The following is a 23863-nucleotide window of genomic DNA, read 5'->3' as shown; positions in this document are numbered from 1 at the left end:
GATCTAAATGCTTACCAAATGGCAGTCCAGTTCTTAGGGGGGAAGAGAAGGTACACATCACATTGCATTTGATGCCATGCACCATGTGGGATTCTCTGTATGGAGGCCTATATATGCAGAGACCTGAATGGTGCACTAAAGGTAAAGGTAAAGGGACCCCTGACCATTAGGTCCAGTCGTGGCCGACTCTGGGGTTGCGGCGCTCATCTCGCTTTACTAGCCAAGGGAGCCGGCGTACAGCTTCCGGGTCATGTGGCCAGCATGACTAAGCTGCTTCTGGCAAACCAGAGCAGCGCACAGAAACGCCGTTTACCTTCCCGCCGGAGCAGTACCTATTTATCTACTTGCACTTTGATGTGCTTTCGAACTGCTATGTTGGCAGGAGCAGGGACTGAGCAACGGGAGCTCACCCCGTCACGGGGATTCGAACCGCCGACCTTCTGATCGGCAAGTCCTAGGCTCTGTGGTTTAACCCACAGCGCCACCCACGTCCCTGAATGGTGCACTACTGCCAAGTAAACTAGAGGAGGAAGAGGAGGACTGGGTGCAAATTGGTCTGTTATGCTTGAAAAGATTGATGTATTTTGTCCATGCCAAAGAGTATTTTAGATGTATGGTGGAAAGGATGGGCAGGAATGGAACCCATTCCTGGTAAATGTCCAGAAAGGCCACAACTTATTCAGGGTTAATAATGATGTGATTTCCTTGCATACTTTTTAAATTTTCTGTAAAGCACCCAATTGCCCAAGTGGAGATGTTTCTTTTGAACTCTAGTCTTCCACTAAAAACACACACACTGCCTTCTTTGGAAAGGTCAACCCGGCACCCCGCATTAGCATATTTCAAAACAAGGTGTCAGTCACTGCCCTCTTGTGCCTTCCCCTTGTGACAGATATTGAGTTCTTGGCTTCCCTTCATAGACATGGTAATCCCACCGCAGCTCCTTCACAACCCTCTGCAGAGCAAAGCGCTCGAGGCAACAAGCTTGAGACATTGATTCCCTTCCTGTGGTGCTAAGTCGGGGGGGGGGGGACAACAACCCCAAAACAAATCCGTGTTATCTGCATTTCCACCCCCAGCTTTCAGGGAAGAGAAAACAAAGGTTCTCCCAAGAAGCGAATGGACATCCGCCCATCCAGAACGTGCAGCGTTGATCACAGCAAAGAGAAGGAAAGTTCAGTGAGCTACAACAGCGACCCGGAGAACAAGCGGAATTCCGTCAAGGAGTCGGATGAGAACAAAGAGAACCTGATCATGAACTCTGAAATCAAGGACGACTCTGTTTTCTATCAGGATGAAGAGGTTTTGAATGACTCCATCATTTCTGGTAAGCAAAGTCACTTTGTGAGCCTTTACGGGAAATTCTGAAGGACAGGTCCACTGGTTTTGTTCCTTTTTTACATGTGCATTACGTTGCTGCTCAAGGTTGTGAGGGAAATATTGGCCTCCTTTTCAAATCTGCCAGTTCTTCCCTTTACCTACCCACCACCATCCATCAGCTTCTGTCCCACTCTATTTGAGTCCACTCTCTTTGCAACTCCATGTTGCTCTTCTGCATCTCACCCTTCATTTCAGAGTTTGTTGCCTGGCTCACCTTCACCCTTCTGGGACAATATTTCCCAGTTTGCTCCTTAGGTTCCTTAGAAGCCGCCTTCTACTAAATCAGATTGCAGCCCTCTGTGGCTTCAGGCAGAGGACATTCCCGGCCCTACCTGGAGATGCCAGACTGAACCTGGGCCATTCTTTGTACAGCGCAGGTGCTCTCCTATGGATGCTCTTCCTTGGTGATTCCAGTGCCCAGGCTGATCATTCCTGCAGCAGAATGGTCAGCAGCACCTCACTTAGCTACTGCCGCTTTTGCCCAGCAGCAGATCCAAGAAGGGCATTTCATTGACCATCTCCCCCTGCCAACTCTCTCTCTCTCTCCACCTGTGTTTTGCTGCCGCTGCTCCGACTCTTCTTGTAACTTGCACCGCTGAGTAATGCAGCCTCACATTCATCGTGACTTCTGCTAAGGTCCTTTGTTAAAGAACAAATGTGGGAGGTTAAGATGATGCTTTAACTAGCTTATGGGGTTATTTTTCAAAACAACAACAACAACAATTTTATTTTACAGAAAAACACACACACAAAACAGTGCACGTGGTCCCCATTTGGCTTTCTCTCTCCAGCTCCAGAAGCAGAAGAAGTTGTGTGGTTTTGTGCAGATACAGGGACATGCGGAATACAAACCTGACAAATTTTATCTGGTCCGAGATTGAAATGCATTTGGGAGGTTGCAGAGAACAAATGAGAGCAGAATTTGGGCCCACCATCAGTTAAAATGGCAGGTTTAAAATGCATTTGCAGTTCAGTCCTAAACAAGTTTCTGCAGAAATGTGTTTTTTTTAGATTCAATTATAAACTAGGATTTAGGATTATATATACAAAGTCAGACCACTAATCCATCCAGCTCAGGGCTGGGTACAGACTGGCAGCCCTCCTTACCTGGAGATGGCAAGAGATTGAAGCTAGGGCCCCTCTGTGCACAACCCAGATGCTCTGCTAGTGAGCCACAGCCCTTCTTCTTGAGCCTAGGAGCCTGAGTAAAATTGTTCACCCTCCTCAAACTACCCAATTCACAAAGCCCTCCAGAGAAGAAGAGCCATATCTCCATCCTTTCCCCTCCTTCCCTCCCCAACCAAGCACCACTGGAGTATTAAAAACACCCCCCCCCCCCCCGACAAGTTGACACTCTCGACTATTGCAGATTTTACACTAATCTGGACTGACCGGCTAAACCAGGTGAAGGTGGCCGGTGGGTTTCAAACCCTTGGTGGGTTAGGGACTTCCCCTGCTTGCAAAGACAGGCTCTGATGAATTGAGGAGACCCAACAGTGGGTCCAATGGTCAAGAAGGCAGTTTCTGCACATGTTGTTGAGGGGTGTGTGTGCATGTGCATGTGATGAAGCTCGGCCACATGGGAAGGTAGTCTATCTAGGAGAAGGGAAACTCTGATCTTAACCCCTTGCTGCCTTGTGGCGATACTCATTCGTGAGAAAGGCTTCAGAAGTAAATCCCGAGGAAAAATTCATACCCGCTGCCTTCTATTCCCTTCTTTGGGAATAGAAAAGGCTAAGGAGTAAACCCTACACAAATCCAGAGGGTTGAATGGATCTTGCATGCCTCCTTCCGGCAGCTCCTGCAGCTAAGCTGGTGCCGTCCATATTGCTCTGCTTTCCTTTGGACGACATCAGTGAGGCTGAGAGGAGGGTTGGGTTTCATCAGCTGGGCAGCCCAGGACCTCTATACACTCTGCCCAGGCTTGCATCCTGGAGAGGTCACTTTGGTTTTGCTAACACAACAAAAGCAACGCAGGAGGCAGCAGTTATATCTCTGCAAACACAGCAGGCTCTGTGATTCTCCAGCAGTTTGACATTACCCCAGGGAGCGCACTCCATTGTCTTTTGAGAAAGATGGCTGCCAAACACCACTAACCATTTCTGGAGCTTTTACTGTAACCATTCCAGCTGCTATTACTTTTCCTTTAATGTAAACACCTATCATTATCTAAGCCCTGACCTTTCATCTACCATCCTCCCAGTCTCTATTATAACCCTCTTCAACTGTCAGCTGTCACTTCTTGACTGACAACTCCATTTTCCCCTTGCAGTATTCTAAAATGACTTTTCACCACTGATTGCAGGACTGTTAGTTCTGGTAATCACTCCGGAACAAGATGTTAAGCTCTAGGACTTAACCCCAGAAGATTCTCTTTCCCTCCGTCCCTCCCTCTCTCCCCACTCCACCCACCGTGTCTCCAAATGCCCCTCTGATATTTCAGAAGAACCCAGACTCCAGGTCTTGATCTGAGCACCTCTATAGGCATCCCTAGCTAGGTCCCGACATATCTTAAGAAGACACATGCTAATCGGCGAACAATTCTGAACTGTGAACAAATCTGCTTACTATTTGTGGATATTCTGTGAACCCCTGCAAAATTGTGGTATGTGGAAGTGGGTGTTGTGTAGATGAGAAGAGTTTTAATTAAACGGTAAATGTGAATAATCTACTAGACTTCCTTCTCATAGAACACTTGGCAGGCCTCATGGTGATTATCACAGCTAAGAGGCCTAGGGATTCATTAATTAAACCAAAGGGGCGAGAAAGAAGATTACGATATCCCCACAGGGCCCTAGACAGATCACAGCCTTCCCTGTGCATGTTTCTTCTCTGTGCAAGATGCACTTTTCATTCTGGACACTGGGTGGTGCAGCATTCATTGGACATTGGTTGGAAAAAAATCTTTAACTGACATTTCAACAGGTGGGGCAATGATGCTGGAGCAAAACTCTCAATTTACAGATTTGAAAATAAGGGACCAGCAGCCTCGAAAATAAGGGATCATGTCACGGCTACCGTCGTCTTGGCACGAGGAGTTCCATCGGCCCTTCCCCGCCCGAGAGAGAGGGAGATTCTCGCCCGCGAGCCCGGCATGAGGTGGTTGCGGTGCCACGGCGGCCGCTGAAGTGCCACCCTTCTGCGTCCCTCCCCATCCCCTCCTCTTCCTCCTCCCTCAGGCCGCCTCCTCAGCCGCCGCCGCCGCTGCCTCCGGGTTCCCCTGGCAGCGTGGCGGAAGTCTCACAAGAGAGGGGCTGCGTGCTCGCTCGCCGCCACCCATCTCCTCACTACGTGCCCCTGAGGGGGGATAGGGAGAGACGGAGACACAGCAGCTCATGCGTGCATTCTCTCTCGCAGCTGAGGACCCCGAGCCGCTGCTTCCCTCCTGAGCTGGGAGAGCATGAAACCCGGGAAATTTAAGGGACATCATCAATCCGGGATAGCAGTGGGAAACGGCCCTGGGATAAGGGAGTTTCCCGCCAAATAAGGGACAGTTGACTGCTATGTGCTGGAGTCTTCACGTGGTGTGCTGCCCGGATCTTCCTTGGGAGGAATCTCTTAGCATATTTGTTTCTTGAATTTAAATTCCTCCCTTCCTCTCCAGGGAGCCCACGGCGGTGAACAGAGATGCAATTTGAAAACAAAGCAAAAGCATTCAGCTGCTTCTCTGTTTTATTTTTCAAAAAAGAATGGAGGGCTGCATACAGTGTTTAAGTAAATGTATTCATAGAATTGTGGAGTTGGAAGGGACCAGCCCTGCCCATAGCTGTCCCTAGGTGGGCTCGAAGCAACAACCTTCTGGTTAACAACACTGACCTATTGCACCATTAGTATTATTATTTAAACAGACACACAATTCAATACATGCAAAGGTTGTGTAGGTTTGGAAATAAGCTACAGTAGCCACAATTTCCTCTTTATTAGCCACAGTTCAGTTAACCATAGTTAAACCTGGTCATCCAAACCCAGCCCTGTGACTTAACTATGGTTTATAAACCATGGTTAGAACATGCTAGTTAACCAAGGTGTGTTGTTGGTTTATAAACCTTGGTTAGCTTTAACCATAGCTTACAATTATATGTGAACATGGACTTCCTCCTTAGCTATAGTTACAGACTATTACTACCCAAATGTTACAGAGCCAGAATTCAATAGTGTGGGAGTGAGAGAAATTATGCTGTAATGTAGCAATCCAAAGTTTGAGTGATTGTCTGCAAGATGCCTCAGCATCAACCTTAACTATGGCTTAGCATTATGTGTGAACAGGGCTTACTGTATGTGTTGCTGCAACAGCGCAGATGTCCCTTTGCATTGATTTTTTTCAGATACAGGCAGCATTAACATTTGGGAAATGGAACCACATGGGTGGGTCTATCACATAAGGTCTTCCCACTCAGGAAGAAGAGAGAGGAGATCTCAATGGTGTAATGAAAATGCTTTACTTGACCCAACAAATTTCACATTTTGTGACTCCTCTCCAGTTATATCTTATTAAGTTTCAACATTTTTGAAATATACAACCATAGCAGAATCCTGTCTTTTCTCTTGTTTTTGTCAACTTCCCACCCCTTTTCCTATCAAGTTGTTTCTCTCTCTCTCTCTCTCTCTCTCTCTCTCTCTCTCTGTTGCACCCAATCTTCTATCTATTTCTACCCATCAAATCATAACCACAATATTATAATTGCATTTTTTGACTCCTCTCCAGGACCAACTGTTGGAGTAAAATTAAATACAATGCATGTGACAAAGCATTGATAAGACTTTTGTAACTGTTCACATGAGCTCATTTTATTTGCTAAATGGCTTATACAAAGCTTTACTGAAGAGTAGACATAAGAAATGCAGAAATGGATTGGGCCAAGTAAAAAGTTATCACCATACGTGGTTGCACTGGTTTCCTCCCTGCTGTTCCTCGCTTGGTCCTTCCTGTTCAGTCACTGCCCTCCTTCGAAGGGAAGGCCCCACGTTCTCCTCGCAGACGATCCCTGCCGATCTTGCACTTCTGATTCATTAGAAAAACCTGATCCAATAAGTGATGTCCCTTTGCCTATTTTAGCAACAGCCTGTCTGACACGTTCTCGTTCTTTTTCTATGTATGCTCCAGGTACTTTGCCAAGAAAATGCAAGAAAGAGTTGCTGGCAGTGAAGTTGCGGAACAGGCCAAGCAAACAGGAGCTGGAAGATAGGAACATTTTCCCCAGGAGGACCGACGAAGAGAGACAGGAGATCCGGCAGCAAATTGAAATGAAACTTTCCAAGTAAGTTCTGTAGAGCGTAAAGCCCTGTTCAGGCTTCCATGCTTCCATCTTTACCAGTACGGGAGTAAGGAAAATAGGGATGTACCTAGAAGCTCCGCCCACCTCCTACTCTTCATGTAAAGAGCAGGACCATTTGTAACAATGGGACTTTCCTGTGTACAGCTGCACACAAAGGATACAAAGGTTGAGCAGGTGTCTTGTACACAGAAGGTTCAATCCTCAGGTTCAATTTCCAGGTAAAGCTTGGAGAGACCCATGGATTGAACCCTTGAAAGTGAATGCCAATCAGTGTGGACAACACCGATCTGGACAGACCATTGGTCTGACTCGGTATAAGGAAGCCTTCCTGTGCACAGCTGTACATGTAAAGGATCAAGCGGTCATGTTATTCCCTACTCCCATTGTGACAAAGACGGGAGCATTAATGCCTGAACTTCTAACTGTTTACCTTGCCTTGGTGTATTACACAAGCCTTTTGTATGATTCCGGTTGTGCACCACACATTATTGGCAGTCATAAACCTGGTCATGGGGCCACCATTTCCCTTGAGTTCAAATGTCAGGGCTGCAGGTTTGTGGATGGGACCAGACCCCCAAAACTCACAGATGAAACGGAATGGTCTCCCAGCTTCTTTACCCTCATTGCTACTTATTCCAGAATTGAAGCAGAATCGGAGGGGTTGAGGGCAGTTGAACTACCTGATATTGAGTTTGAACTTTGTGAGTTCCAAATCTTTAAAGCGTGCTAAGAATTCAGGATTTGGAAATCGAAACCTTATCTCTTGAGGGGGCTCGGAACTGCTGTCGGGCCTAGCCTTTGGGACAGGAAGGTTGAAACTTGGTTGTGTGAAGAGTGCCAAGGCCCAAGAAGTGTAGATTGGTGATTCATGCACAGTCAAAGCTGAAGCAAGGAAGAGATTGCAAGCCCACTCCAGAATTACTTCACAATGGGGCATTCAGTGGGCAACATCCAGCTATGGAACTCACCAACCAGAACCAAATTCTGTAGGTGTTTGGGTTAGGGGTTGGAACAGGTTATAGGTAACTGCAAGGACCCGGTTTAAATGCTACTATAGTGTTTGATGTTAGCTTTGGTGTCTTTATTCTGCAACTGAAATATTTTGAAACTGTAGAGTGGCATAAACTCTCATGCTTCTTAATGCACTCTCTACCTCTTTAGAGCTGGGTCTGAGTTGTTGGCTAGCTGCTGTCTTGGGCCACGTCCTGATGCTGGATCCACTAAGCCCTACCACAATGTCCTAGGTGGAATATTTGGGTGCTCTGATACTTTTCTCCCCTGACTCTACTGTTGTTGACATGGGGTGTGAGGTGAGGGAGACCTGGGATGGTGCTAGCCTCCTTCATTGGTCATCAGAGTCACTCTCGGAGGTGCCTGTGGTTTGGTCCACAATGGTTTGTGTTTGACAGCTTTCAAATATCAAGAGGAAGGTGGGACAGCTATGGACCTTATAAATGCATGAATGGGGGACATATTGTATCATACGTACCTGATAAAAAGGCAAAGTCCATGTATGGGATCATTTGGAACGAATGTGAAAACAAACCTGCCAACAGCATGTCTTTGTGCAATATCATGTCTTTATACATACCTAAGAAGCCATAAGGCGCAGAAGAGGGAGGAAGGGAAGCTGCTCTATGAAATCAGAAGAGGTAGAAATTTAAGGGACAGATGCAAAGCTTGTTAGAAGAGATCGGGCTCTTATGGCAGTATGAAGGCAGCCTTCTACCTTTTGCAGTTTGGTAACTTTTGGAGCACTCAGTCTTTTTCTAAACCCACGGTCTCCCTGCATACATCACTGGCTCACTGTAGCTGCAACAACTCAATCATTTCCTCTCCTCCTCAGCTCTGTTTGGGTATCATTCATCCCTGCACACTGTGAGTCACCTTGCTTTGGAGCAGGGTTACTGCTGAACCAAATCTAAGTTGAGAGATAGCCATATTGGATATTGTTAGACTCCAGCTCCCATCTGACCCAGCCAGATGAGGTTAGGTTAGGTTAGGCTAGGCTAGGCATAGCTAAGCACGGCACTGCTTTACTCAACTGGAGTCTAGAGTAGCTTAAAGGGACAACAAATCACAATAAAAAAATAAAAATCCATTAAAATGAAACAAATATGCTAAAGGTGTTCCACTGTGGCCAGTGGCTAAGGATGATGGGCATTGTTGTCTAACGTCATCTAGAGGGCAACACGTTGACTACCCCTTATTTAAGGTTTGATCTGAAGTTGCATGAGGCCACCGCCTTGGTGAAGCTAAGCAAGTCTGGGTTGAACCAGTGCCCAGGTGAGTGACTACCTGGAAGCCACATGTACAGAACCTTGGGTTCCACAATGGAAGAAAGGCAGAATAAGAATAAACATTTAGAGGCTATTCAGAGAATATCAGCAGCAAAGATTTGAAAAGGAGCTTTTGAGGAGAAGTTCAGGGACCAAATGTATTTCAGCTGCAATCCATCTTCTCCCTATAGCTTCTTAAAAAGGAAGGCTGCAGGATGTGGCATTGGGAGGACTCTACTGATCTCCTTGTATGCACAGGTGGGGTATTTCACCTGCTATTTCCCCATGTGCTTCAGAGACAAGGTGGCAGGGGAAGAACTTGCATAGCATGAAGAAACTGATCATTTGTTCTGCAGCTATGAAATGTTCTCAATGGATCTAAATTAGGGTTCTTCACACATGAATGTACTTCACTTGGCGTTATCACACCTGTTGATAAGCAGTTGGTTATGTGAACCCGCCTTCCCTGAAAACAGGTCTCTCTGAGATTATGTCAGGTGTCATAAAACTCCATCTGTTCGATATGCGGCTGCTTCACACATGCAAAGCATCCCTTGGGTTTCAAGCATGTGTGTCTGGTGTCACCCTGATAGTTGTGTGGGTGTGCCCAAGAAGTACTCACTCTCCAGAAAACTGTTCCCACACAGAAAGTGCAGGAAAGTAGTTCACCTGAAGATAATGGCTGAGCTTGTTCTCCACCTGTTTCAAGCTGTTTAGGTGTTGGTTGCTATTTGTGAATTAAGCCACATTTCTACTATGGTAAATGTGGACACTTTGGAGAAAGAAAATGTGGGTCAGAACTAGGGATGGGGACATGTACAAAAATGCACGCACTTGGGTAAAAAGGTGCATAAAAATGAGTATATTGGTGGAAATAGTGTGCAAAAAATGCATTGTATTAGGAGAAATTGCTTTGCAAAAAATGAGCATTTTTGGCAAAATTGCAAAAAAAAATTATGAGGAGAAGTTTGCACTAGAATGCTGCTGAATTCTCCTGAAGAGTTTTTAAAAAATCATAGTCTCGTGTGGAAATAAGGAGAACTGAATTAAGGGCTGGGAAATAAGAAACTGGGGAAACCAAAATGGACAGATTCACCCACCCTTGGTTGGAACTAAGAGATTCTGTGTTGGGGATTCCCTAAAGCAAATGCGTTGAAGAACAGAGGGAGCAAAATCTCATTAGAATGGCATGGAAAAGGTACAACCGTGGCACTTGGCTTGGATGCCTTGAATACAGACTCAAGTGACTCTTGAAAAATGGACTCAGAACTATGTTCTCAGTGGCCAGTGACTTGGTTTCAGCCTTCCAGCTGGCAGAAGGTTTATATAAAATTATGAATCGTTTGCACAGCATGAATAAGCTGTATGTTCCCATTCTAATGGTTGCTAACCCAGTCCCAACAAAGCAATGCGTTGATTCTAAACTTGTATTTAAGCCATCTGTAATGCCGTCTGCTGTGTCAATCTAATTTTAACACACTTCTAATTTCTTCAGTGTGCTATTTTTTTAAAATAATAAAAAAAAAAATAAGCAGGAGCTTTGCCTAATATGGACTTAAGGGGAATTAGTGATGGGTGAGCCCCCCCCCCCCACAACTCAGTTTGAAATAGGCCTACTTCAGAAGAGTTAATCTAGGCTTCACTCCAATAAGCTCATTTCAACTCTGTTCCCATTTGAGCTACTGTCCCATTGAACTTAAGAACATTAGAAGAGCCTTGCTTGGTCAGGCAAGGGCCCATCTCATCCACCATCGTGTTCTCATTACGGCCAGCCAGATGCCTATGGAAAGACCACAAGAAGGACCTTAGTACAAAAATTCCGTCCCCAATCATGAAGCTCAGCAACTGAGATTCAGAGGCCTACTGTTTCTGACAGTGCAGGTCATTGCATTCCAATGATGTCATGCGGAACAAGACCCTCAAAGCCCTACTACGGTCTCCATTTCTTGAACTAGTTGAAGGGGGCAGCTGTGGAAAGGTCATAGAATCATAGAATTGTAGAGTTGGAAGGGACCCAAGGATCGTCTAATCCAGCCAGTATGGTGTAGTAGTTAAGAGCAGTGGACTCGTAATCTGGTGAACCGGGTTCACATCCCTGCTCCTCCACCTGCAGCTGCTGGGTGACCTTGGGCTAGTCACACTTCTTTGAAGTCTCTCAGCCTCACTCACCTTACAAAATGTTTGTTGTGTGGGAGGAAGGGAAAGCAGAATGTTAGCCGCTTTGAGACTCCTTCAGTTAGTGATAAAGAGGGATATCAAATCCAAACTCCTCCTCCTCCTCTTCTTCTTGTTCTTGGTTGCAAAGGCCTCAGACTTGATGCCTGTCTCTCATACCCTCCAATATTCCTAAGATGAAAATAGAGGCATTTCTCACTCCCCCTCCCAACTGACCCTCTTCGCCCCCCCCTTTATATGTCCTCCCACCCACAGAGCATTTCCTATCAGAAGGACAAGTGCCACCACCGCCACACCAATGGGACACAGAACACACAGCCTCTGCTGACCTGAGAAAACCCATTCTAGTCTTTGGGAGATTTACAAAAAAGAAGAAGAAAAAAGCCCACACTTTGAGGGTATGGTCTCTCCCTCTGTTGCATCTAGAAAAGCATTTGAGATATAATTTGCAAAGCTTCCCGGATCAATCTGTTGAGCTCTGAGATACGGGGAATTTCCTTTCCTATGGTTTACCAGTAGCAGTGGAAGAGCAACCAGGCCTTAAGCCCAGAGTCTCCACTGCTGCAAACTCTCCTCACCTCTGGTCTATTCATCCCCCTTGACAGGGTATTGGGAGATTGTGAATGTCTGATATTTTACAAATTTTTAATATGTGCTGTAAGCCGCCCAGAGTGGCTGGGGAAACCCAGCCAGATGGGCGGGGTAGAAAGGATATTATTATTATTATTATTATTATTATTATTATTATTATGAAAAATGGGCAGTAGGGCTTATGGGGAAGGAGATAAAACAGAAATGTTCTGAGACCAACAAGAATTGACCTACTTGCCATTATATCTAGGGCAGGGTAGTCAACATGATGTCCTCCACACGCTGTTTGTCTCCAGCTCCCATCAACCACAGCCAACATAACCCACAGTCATGCCCAACAACATCCTGCAGGCACTATATTGGCTATCCCTGTTCTAATTTTTTTTATTAGAATAAGGGAGATTTTGAGCACCTACACAAACTTTCTTTTCCATCTTTGCTTCAGCTTGTAAAATATTGTTCTGCTTAGTTGTTTCATAGTCCTAAGAATGAACATGTGCTGAGTTCTTTCTTATTATTCTGAGCGCAATCTGATCTATGTTGCTTTACTCTCTCTCTGCCTTGATGTTGGGCTCTTCATATGTAGATTTCCTTCTGGTTCCATGGGGGTGGGGGTGGGAGTAATTATCACCTTAATTTGTTTATGACAATATATCTGCTTGGGTGAAATTTAGATATAAATGAAATAGAAGTCCTGTACATCTCAGCATCGTGGGGAAGAGTATCACCAGGTGGCCCATGTTGTGTGCCTGCTCTGTTGGCTGTCCAAGTAGTGATTCTGAACAGGCAACTTCAAGACCCTTCCTGCTCTGCTTATGTCATATTCTTTGTAGAATCATAGCACTGCAAAGTTGGAAGGGACCCTGAGGATCATCTAATCCAACCCCCTGCAATGCAGGAATAGGCAGCTGTCCCATATGGGGACCGAACCTGCAAACTTGGTGTTGTCAACACCATGCTCTAACTAGCTGGATTTGGGCAGGACATCACTTCAAACAGAGGGCTTCCTGAAAAGTCCTTCCTGATCTGCACCACTTCAGGCTGTTATGCATGGGGAATGGAGAGGGTGCAGACAGGGAGAGAATCACATTTTTGTCTTCCCTACTCATAAAATATCCAGCACATTAGGCTTAGTTCCACCTTCGCACAGCTGCTCTTCCAGTGTTTGTGTTCAAGTGCTAGAGCAGCCAGCCTCTGATTTAAGGACTGCAGCTCAGTGCTAGAGCATCTGCTTTCCATGCAGAAGGTCCCAGGTCCAATACCTGGAATCTCCCGGTAGGGATGGGAGAGATGCCGGTCTGCAACCCTGAAGAGCCACTGCCAGTCAGAGCCAGATGGGCCAATGATCTGGCTCAGTCTAAGGCAACTTCCTATGTATGGGACTGTGTTCTACGTTTAGAGAAGTCCTGTGTTAGCCAAGTGTAAAGGACTCAGCTGTGCAGCTCTTCCTATGCCGGGAAAACAAAATATTCCTAGGGGGCGGGGAATCACTTTCTGAACTGCTCATTAAAACACAAAGCTAAATTTGGATAAATTTGCAAACATGAATATTTTAGCCGCGGCTTGTTTGGGGAAAAGAAATCTATGTTGAGGGCCTCCTACGCATTGGCTCGTAGAGCAGTAAGAAACTAATTGCAGAAATCCAGCCCTCACTCCTGTTTATTAAATATTGAAAGTGTGAATCGTCTCTCAAAGAAATATCTCAAAGAAATATCTTAGTGGGACGCAGGTGGCGCTGTAGTCTAAACCACTGAGCCTCTTGGGCTTGTCGATCAGAAGGTCGGCAGTTCGAATCCCTGCGATGGGGTAAGCTCTCATTTCTCGGTCCCTGCTGTTGCCAACCTAGCAGTTCAAGCACGTCAAAGTGCCAGTAGATAAATAGATACCACTCCGGCAGGAAGGTAAACAGCGTTTCCGTGCGCTGCTCTGGTGTCAGTCTTCCATTGTGCCAGAAGTGGCTTAGTCATGCTGGCCACATGACGCGGAAAGCTGTCTGTGGACAAACGCCAGCTCCCTCGACCTGAAAGTGAGATGAGTGCTGCAACCCCATAGTTGCTTTTGACTGGACATAACCATCCAGGTGTCCTTTACCTTCTCTCTGAGAAGTATGTCTAATTGCAGCCTGAAGTGGTCAGTCTTGAAAGTGCCACACAGGATTGTTAACAAGGGATCACATAAATTTCAGACCCTGGCTTATTCAAATCTACACACACACACCCCGAATGTGGAATCAGGGAGGCGGGGAGACCAGAGCCACAGCCCCATAGCAGACAGAAGAGTAAGCATCATGAGTAACATTTCCTGTCCCTCCAAATCATCCGAAACTATTCTCATCTCTACAGCCAGGAAGATGCCAAGCTGTCTCCCCTGCTGAGCGCTTGGGGTCCCTTCATGTTGGGGAAGATGTTTACGAGATGAGATGGAGAGGAACAGGGTTTCTGAGGTGCTTTTCGTTCCCTTTGCAACGTCACCCCGTCTGAACCACCCCGAGTACTAACTGATAATAAGAGATTGCGCTCATTACTCTTCTTTCCAAAGGGCTGTTTGCTTGACATATGTTTTATGGTGTTATCATAAGATGATATCCTGTCCTTTTACAATGAAAGAAGATAAGCTTGCCCATGTTGGAACAGTGTATCACAGGGATAGGCTTGATAAGCAATAGCTCAGCCATCTGTTGCATATTTGTTTCTGTAAGTTCTCGCTTGTCTTTCGGACAGAATTTTCAGAGTGTTTTGCACTCTGTACCAATTCTTGGCAGTACCAAGAATTCAGAGATGTGAGAGTTGTTTGGATGAGAAGCGGACTAATTTTTATTATTTTAATTTTTAATAAGACAAATAACCTCTGTGTAGCGCTTCTGTTTTCTTATCTTGGTAAGTCACTGCAGCCAGACTTGTTCTCCATGAATGTCTAATACTTTAAAACAAACATAGATCTGATCTATGGTGACTAGGGTCCCGTCTTCTGGCACTGAACTTGAGTTGGGTGAAGTGTGTGAGGTGAAGGCATTCCACAGGTGGTTAGCAAGCAGTTTTTCAGGCATGGGAAAATGTATCCCCAAACCCAGAAAGTGGGGATTTTCTTTTCATTCTGGGGGCCACATTCCCTTCTGAGCAATCTTCTGAGAGCCACATGTCCAAAGGCCAAAGTGGCTGGAGCAACAAAGATAGCATTTACCTTTGTCACTTGGCTAGTTTCAACACATGCTCCCACACCCCTCTCTTGTAGGAATGGATTTAGATGTCAGGAGGGGATATATTGCTCAGTTATTAACCTTCCTTGCTGCTGTTAGTGAGATCAGAGGAATACCATCCTTTGCAGCTTAAGCAAGGTTGATTTAACTTTCTAGAAATGAAAATCCAGGATGCTTTAAGCCAGGCTGGATATTCCCAGTATTGCCCCTTTCCTCACCTTTAACAACAACAGTCACACCTGATTTTTACATAACCCTATGTCCTGTCCTAGTTATTTCACGGCTGTCACAGGACCACAAATTGCACCTGCCAGAGCAAGTCAACTTTTGAAGAAAATGCAGGAGAAGAATCTCTCCATGTAGGGACGCATGGAAGTGAAAATTGAGCGTTGGTGGGTAGATAGTTGCCATTTCACAAACTGTGGTGGAGGATTATAAAACTGCCAGTGAGATAAGTTGTGAAACCAGGAGGGAACTTCTACAGATGCCATGTTCAGAAGCCATGCTGCTTTGGTTAACTTCGTGCATGGAAAAAATGGGAGCCAAGATGGTAGTCACAGTGTGAGATTATTGGAATGTTGCAAATATGTAGGGGATATTAGCTATCGTGCCCAGAATCCATATTAGCTTTCCTCATGCACTTGCCTTCAGGATCCATCAGCTGCTGGAAGATGAAATAAGTCTGATAGGGAAATAACAACTCCTAACCATGCAAGGAAGGGAAAGGAAGCCCCATTACCACCTGTCTGCTGTGTAACATAAGAAGAAGGCCCTGAACAGAGGGACAGACTTAAGTATGGCTTGAACCCAGTGGTCCAGATTCAGCATTCTCTAACCACCAGTGCAAGGGCTATTGCACAAGCATAATGGTTGTACAATATGAAATTCAGCGAAATGGTTGCACTAGTGCAACAGGAAGAATCAGGGCTACAGCAGTTTGTTGTGCAACCATCCATAAGAACCCTGCCGGCTTCCTACACCTTCTCTTATGCAAGCCATTCCACTAGTACAACCAGCACATTTTGTGCTTAGACTTTTACACATTGCTTGGACTTTAGCTTGGTGCTTCCTAGAATTCTCCCCCATATTCCTCAGTTTCAGCTCTATGCAGAAAGCCTAGCTTATCCCATATTCCAGCCCTATTTTACCACTGATAGGGCAATTAGGGCTACTTCATATGTGACCTCAGCAGAGTCTTTCTGCTCTTGGGTGTCCAATAGCATTGAATCGACTAAAATATGCTCATGCCAAAAAATCATCTTAAAATGGGATTCACTTCCCGGTGCTCACAAAAAAACCCACACAAAATGAAGTTAGCAGTTTCAGCTCAGCTTTAGTACTGATAAGGCAAGTAGTTTTTAAGCTACATCATCATCCCTTAAATATTTGATTGCCTGTGTTTAAAAAACTGAGCTCCTGATACTGCTTCTAAGACATGTAACATGCTTCAAGGTGGAGACCCTCCTTGTTGAAGCAAGAATTTTTTAAAAATGCTTCTATGACTAAGGCACTTAAATAAAATAAACTTGGTAAGTGTGGCTAGATTTCAAGACTCGCTTCTGTGCATGACTCTTGAAGACGCCCTCGTTTTTGCGTGATGTATAGAGTAAGCTCCAGCGATTCGGGAGGGGGCAAACATCCGTGACACAGCCCCATGCCTAGGTTCGGTCCCCAGGATCTCCCTAGAAAGACCCCTGCCTGAATCTCTGGACAGAGGTGAACTAGAGGGACCAAGAGTCTGATTTGTCTAAGCCAGCTTCCAATCTTCAACAGAGGTCTTTAAACAGGGTGGACTACCCAACAAAGTCACCTAGGACGGTGCCATGCTGCCACCACTTTGCTGCAGTGTGTCAGGTACTGGCTGGATGAAGAGGGGGCGTGGTGCCTAGTGTGGGGGGGGGCAGCTGCTATGACACCCCACTGGGATCATGGTGCCGGGGGCGGAGCGTTCCCCCTGCCCCCTCTTCCTCCGCCAGTGTCTGTGCGTTCTCTGTTGTGCTTGCTTAGTAAAAAAAAAACCCTAACTGTAAGCTAGCCAGTGTTTCACTGTCTTTCTCTGATTTGCAAACAACTTGTTCTCCTTGTCAGCTCCCTGACACAGTGGTTGGAATCCTGTGTAAAGTTAGTGAAAAGTCTGCACACCTGTCGTGTGAAATGGTTTAGACCCAGGAGGGCTGGCCAACATGATTTACCAGCTCTTGCAGCAGAAACTACTGCCTTCCCAGAAACCCAAAGCAGTATGTCTCTATATCCCAAAAATGTAGGCGGGATGGTGAGAAGGTGGGAAGTATCTGGCAGGCCAGCCAGTGAGGTGGGTGAGAATAAATCCGGTAGGGAGTGTCTGCGGATGAGCATGGCACGTTCTCTAATAACACAATATGCCCAATGACACACAGATTCCCATTGACTTTCAGGACTCAGCAGGTTCTGTTCATTTTGTGTAACAGAAGGTGCTGAGATTACCCCACACCGGCGGAACCGAAGAGCACATGTTGCCGAAAGCATGCCTCATCCATCCAAAATAGAGCCGGGCTATTTAAAGCCCTCTTAATCAATACGCATATCATAGCAGGGAGAAACATTGACAGAACAAAAGGTAGCCACATGCTCTAGAGAAACCATCTTTCCCAAGTGGGGGAAGTCCTTATCTGTATTTAATTTTATCTATTATTTCTAATTGTTCAATTCCTGTACCAGCCTTCATCCGAGGATCACTGGGTGGTTTGCAGAATGAAGCCCAGAGAGACCTGAGCCTGGCTTTTGCAACCAAACAACACACCCCACGTTCCCAAGAGACTGCATTTCCCATGCCAGAAAGAGGCTCTGACATCCAGCCTCCCCGCTGAGTAAACCAAGAGGGAACGATGTGCCGGTGTTTAGCTTAGTCATAGGAAATGTTTTCTCATGGTTGCCACCCTTATGACGCCATGTTATTTTTCCAGGAGAAATTTGCTAGCAAACACCTCTTCTTTGTCACGTGTATGTAAGGGCCACGTGCAACGGGCACCATGGCACAGAGACAGAGGGCTAAATGGGGTTCTGGCATCGATGTATCAGTATTGCAGGGGTGTCTGGGAGCCCACTTGCGAATGCATGAGGTTAAATGATCTCATACACATTACCAGATTCTGGAATGCACCAAATCTTAAACCAGATTTTATTAGTCTAGCGAAGTTAGGTTTATTTTTACTGATCGGCTTAAAGTACAGTATTGTTCCAGGTTTGGGGAGTCAGTCTGGGTGCTACCTGTGGGTCCTTTCCAAACCTATGATCCTAGACTCTAGGAGAGGAAATCTGCTGAACCAGCCAAATTAAGTCCTTACTTAAGGTAATGGCCTTAGCTAGCCAGTTAGGTTCTGTCATTTACATTATAGAATAGAATCATAGAATCATAGAATCATAGAGTTGGAAGAGACCACAAGGGTCATCGAGTCCAACCCCCTGCCAAGCAGGAAACACCATCAGAGCACTCCTGACATATGGTTGTCGAGCCTCTGCTTAAAGACCTCCAAAGAAGGAGACTCCACCACACTCCTTGGCAGCAAATTCCACTGTCGAACAGCCCTTACTGTCAGGAAGTTCTTCCTAATGTTTAGGTGGAATCTTCTTTCTTGTAGTTTGTATCCATTGCTCCGTGTCCGCTTCTCTGGAGCAGCAGAAAACAACCTTTCTCCCTCCTCTAGGTGACATCCTTTTATATATTTGAACATGGCTATCATATCACCCCTTAACCTCCTCTTCTCCAGGCTAAACATGCCCAGAGGTTGCCCTGTTGTCATAGAGACAAATAAGTGGGCCTTGGTCCAATGGTCAAGAAGGCGGCTGGAGGGAAGTTGGAGGCTGATGGGGATCATCAATCTGGGAAGGTAACCCATCTAGGAGAACTCTGATCTTAAACCTCCGCTGCCTTGCAGAATATCTTTGGAAGAAGAAAGGGCTAAGGCAGGGGTAGGCAACCTAAGGCCCCTGGCCCAGATCCGGCCCAATCGCTTTCTAAATCTGGCCTATGGACGGTCTGGGAATCAGCATGTTTTTACATGAGTAGAATGTGTCCTTTTATTTAAAATGCATCTCTGTGTTATTTGTGGGGCCTGCCTGGTGTTTTTACATGAGTAGAATGTGTGCCTTTATTTAAAATGCATCTCTGGGTTATTTGTGGGGCCTGCCTGGTGTTTTTACATGAGTAGAATGTGTGCCTTTATTTAAAATGCATCTCTGGGTAAATTGTGGGGCTTGCCTGGTGTTTTTACATGAGTAGAATGTGTGCCTTTATTTAAAATGCATCTCTGGGTTATTTGTGGGGCCTGCCTGGTGTTTTTACATGAGTAGAATGTGTGCTTTAATTTAAAATGCATCTCTGGGTTATTTGTGGGGCAGAGGAATTTGTTCATCCCCCCCCTCCAAAAAAATATAGTCTACCACATGGTCTGAGGGACAGTGGACCAGCCCATGGCTGAAAAAGGTTGCTGACCCCTGGGCTAAGGAGTAAACCCTACACAAATCCATTTTATCTTCCATGAATTTATCTGATCCTCTTTTAAAGTCATCCAGGTTGATTGCCATCACTGCCTCTTGTGGGAACAAGTTCCACTGTTTAACTTGTCTGCCCTGAATCTTCCAACATGTAAGGTAAAGGTAAAGGGACCCCTAACCGTTAAGTCCAGTAGTGGACGACCCTGGGGTTGCGGTGCTCATCTCGCTTTATTGACCAAGGTAGCCGGCATACAGCTTCCGGGTCATGTGGCCAGCATGACTAAGCCACTTCTGTCGAACCAGAGCAGCACACGGAAACGCTGTTTACCTTCCCGCCAGGGTGGTACCTATTTATCTACTTGCACTTTGACATGATTTCGAACTGCTAGGTGGGCAGGAGCTGGGACTGAACAATGGGAGCTCACCCCGTCGTGGGGATTGGAACCGCTGACCTTCTGATTGACAAGCCCTAGGCTCTGTGGTTTAGACCACAGCACCACCCATGTCCCAAGGCTTCCAAAATGTAGCTTCACTGAAAAGCATATCTGCTGCTCAGATGGATTAGCCAGAGATCTGAAATGGGTCGATCCAGCAAAGCATGGGCAAAGCCAATGTCATCCCATCGTGGGATATGTGTTGCGTTTCCCAGTTGGTACCTTGTCTGGTTTCTTATAAACCAAGCCAGGCCACTGTTGCCATAGCAATAGTTTCCCCCCTCCTCCCAGCCATCTCTGAAATGGAAGTGTTCTCTGTTTCACCCATATTTCTCCTCTCTTTAGGCTGCCTCTCAAATTAATTCGTCTGTCCCTGATGCCCAAGGCCATTGCACATTTTGGTAATACTCCATTGTCTTCGAGACAAGCCTTGTTCTGCTCTTGGAAGGCTCCTGGCATTCTGTGTAAACCCTTCATTATCCTCCCTGAGTGTAGATAATGAACCCTCAATGGCATTAAAGGGCATTAAAGGAATTGAGCCTTTTGTGACAAGAGGTTAAAAAAAGGAGACATGGGTAATGACGATTATTTACCATAAGAGCTTCTTAGAATTCTGGCTGCACACTATCCTGCAAGGGACCCCTTCATCCGTCAGCTAACCGAGCCCCCGGGGGAGTGAAAAGTGTCTTTTCCGTGAAGAGAGATGGTGAGAGAAGAAGGGGTGAAGGGAGAGACAAGTCCGTTTGATTAGATTTAGAGCATGGCTAAGAATGGACGAATTATTGGGCTAAGTGTTGTTTTCGTGGGACAATTTGTACAACCCGAGCCAGAGATGTCCCATTATTGCTTAATGTTGAGATGAAAACTCAGATTCCTAGAACAAATTATACACCTGCATTTTCTACTTCATGTACTTTTGAACTTGTTCAAGTATTTTTCATAAGACACGATGCATTAAGTGGTTCTCGGCTGTGGTGTCTAGTCTCTCACAGACTTGTTGTTTTTGTCTTTTATCTGTATTTTGAGGGCAGCAGGTTGGGGAAGGCTATTTAACTTACCCAGCTTTATTTTAAAAAACCAGTTGTCTTGTTAATACAGTGGTGCCTTGGAAGTTGAACGGAATCCATTCCGGAAGTCCGTTCGACTTCCAAAACATTCGGAAACCAAGACTCAGCTTCCGATTGGCTACAGAAAGCTCCTGCAGCCAATCAAAAGCTGCAGAAGTCGCATTGGACGTTCTGGTTCCAAAGAACGTTTGCAAACCGGAACACTCACTTCCAGGTTTGTGGCATTCAGGAGTCAAAACGTCCAAGTACCAAGGCATTTGGGATCCAAGGTACGACTGTACTATGTGATATGTTGGCCAATCCTGTATGTTTATCAGGAAGTAACGCTCTGAGTTTGCATAGGATTTCAGCTGAGCACACAATTAAAAGCTTGTCTTGCTGAGTTCCATGCAATGCCATGCTCTCTAATGAGGAACGGCTAAGGGAGCTGGGCATGTTTAGCCTGGAGAAGAGGAGGTTAAGGGGTGATATGATAGCCATGTTCAAATATATAAAAGGATGTCACATAGAGGAGGGAGAAAGGTTGTTTTCTGCTGCTCCAGAGAAGCGGACACGGAGCAATGGATCAAAACTACAAGAAAGAAGATTCCACCTAAACATTGGGAAGAACCTCCTGACAGTAAGAGCTGTTCGACAGTGGAATTTGCTGCCAAGGAGTGTGGTGGAGTCTCCTTCTTTGGAGGTCTTTAAGCAGAGGCTTGACAACCATATGTCAGGAGTGCTCTGATGGTGTTTCCTGCTTGGCAGGGGGTTGGACTTGATGGCCCTTGTGGTTTCTTCCAACTCTATGATTCTATGATTCTATGAAATGTTTTCAGGGTTGTGCCCTTAAATCCAATGTCTTCTCATGTGTGATGTTCTGAATGGAAACGGAAAGGGGGGAAGGCAACACAGCACTTGCCTGGAAACGATAAAGATGGGGATTTGGCTGGTGAAATGTTGTGGCTAGGAATCGTTTGAGAGAATTGGACATGCAGAATAAGACTGAGGATGTTTCATGAAGCGTATGGCAAAAGAAGGAACCACTGGGGCAGCTGCTGACCCAGTTACAAGTTTTATCTCAATGGTAAACAAAGGCTCTCTGTCTCTCTGGCAAGTTTTTATAGTAATTGGGTAGAGGGACCTGGTGAGAAGATGCTTCCCAGCCGTAAGAGCAGAGAGCTGTTATTCCTTGAAGGTTTCATTTGGCACCAGGAAACACAATGTTCTAGAACTATAACAATGTTCCTGGAAGACCAGACTGCTGCGAGCAACGGTGGTGGTAACCATTCTTACCCTGCATGCAATTCACAGAATATATAAAACTATTACAGTCAGAATGCAATTCTTTCTCTTTACTGCTTGCATTGTAAAGACTGCTGCTTGTAGAACAGATGGGGCTCTGATGAAGCAGTCCAGGTTCCTTGAAAATTCAGCTCACACTGGGACCAACCGCATCCATTGCATATTCTGATGAATCTCCAAAGGATCTAGATGAAATTTACCGAATGTCAGGGGGGTTGTGGTTACAGGCAGGTAGCCGTGTTGGTCTGCTGTAGTCGAAACAAAATAAAAAAGATTATTTCCAGTAGCACCTTAGAGACCAACTAAGTTTGTTATTGGTATGCATGCACACAAAAGCTCATACCAATAACAAGCTTAGTTGGTCTCTAATGTGCTGCTGGAAGGATTTTTTTTAAAAAAAATGTTTCAAGGGGGGTTGTGGGTTAGTTTTGTGTTGTTTTGTGCCTTCGCATGCAGGGGAAGTCTCCAACTCACCAAGGGTTTAAGCCACATTGGCTATTCTCACCTGGCTTAGCTAGCCAGTCGAAGCTGTTTCTTGCGGTGTGGCTGTCTATGGGCTTAAACTGGCTACCCACCTCTGCTTTGAGATAAAAGTCTGCAGATGAAGCTTTTTGTGACACAGAGATGAAGTGATGAGACCTCTTGATTTCTTCCTGCTACACATTGATGAAAGGCACAGACTTTCTTCTCCCCTCTGAAAAATAAGGTGGTAGTCATAAACAGTGGTACCTCAGGTTAAGTACTTAATTTGTTGCGGAGGTCCGTTCTTAACCTGAAATTGTTCTTAACCTGAAGCATCACCTTAGCTAATGGGGCCTCCTGCTGCTGCCGCGCCGCCAGAACCCGATTTCTGTTCTTATCCTGAAGCAAAGTTCTTAACCTGAAGCACTATTTCTGGGTTAGCGGAGTGTGTAACCTGAAGCGTATGTAACCTGAAGCGTATGTAACCCGAGGTACCACTGTATATATTTCCACATCGTTACAGAAGCTCCCCTATTTAAATTAATGGACATAACTTCTCCCTACACACAAACAGGATCTACAAGGAAAACGGCACCTTCCACTGACATCAATGCAAGAACCCATGTGAGGGTTGCATGCACAGATGAGCCTCTGGGCCCGAAGCAAATCACCGATCATCGTTTGACAAACATATTGTCAGGGGTTCAGGAGCAGAGGCACAGGAGAGGGAGGAAATGGAGAGCGAGGGGGAGGAGTCCGAAGGAAATGTCAGCGATGACAGCAATCCGAGTTCTCTGAGTCTTTCCAGTGACTCGGAGGATTCACAGAAAGGAGCCTCCATAGTCAGGGCAAGAGGAGTGCCCAAGGAGACACCTCGGGAAGAAGGGGCCAGAGGGGACTCAGAGAGCAGCAGCTGGAAACCAGGACCAGCGTCCCCCCCAGAGTGCAGTAGGGGGAGGAGTCCCAGGCATCGGGATCAGGTGGCGCGCGGGCAGCGGGAGAACAGGAGGCAGGAGTGACCACACCCTCGTCAGGGAGCGAGGAAACGGTCGTCAGGAAAGTTAAACGCGCGCGCGCGCCAAGTTCAAATGTACAGGAGGGCGGCGCGGTGGGCAGCCCGGGTAGGGAGCCAAGTCCTAAAGCCCGTCGAAGAGAGTGGGAGGAGTCAGAGGGGTCAACGTCTGCGTCGGAAGAGTCCAGGAGGGAGGAGACCCCGGGGGGTAGTAGGACCCAGAGGAAAAGAGAG

The 23863-nt window shown here is 46.0% G+C and overlaps 1 protein-coding gene across 5 annotated transcripts in view; it reads left to right on the top strand.

The window, feature by feature from the left end:
• Positions 1-23863, top strand: part of PHACTR3 (phosphatase and actin regulator 3) — a 194838-nt gene that overhangs the window by 117363 nt on the left and 53612 nt on the right. For all 5 annotated transcript variants that reach the window (XM_083447447.1, XM_083447443.1, XM_083447446.1 and 2 more), the window contains 2 exons: positions 1080-1327; positions 6485-6638. In XM_083447447.1, the coding sequence (XP_083303573.1) occupies positions 1080-1327; positions 6485-6638 (402 nt within the window). The remainder of the gene's footprint in view (positions 1-1079; positions 1328-6484; positions 6639-23863) is intronic.

Source organism: Podarcis tiliguerta (genome assembly GCF_965153285.1).
Source record: "Podarcis tiliguerta genome assembly, chromosome: 6".
Lineage (NCBI taxonomy): Eukaryota > Metazoa > Chordata > Lepidosauria > Squamata > Lacertidae > Podarcis > Podarcis tiliguerta.
Note: the sequence above shows the minus strand (reverse complement) of the source record. Positions and strands in the feature narration are given on the sequence as shown.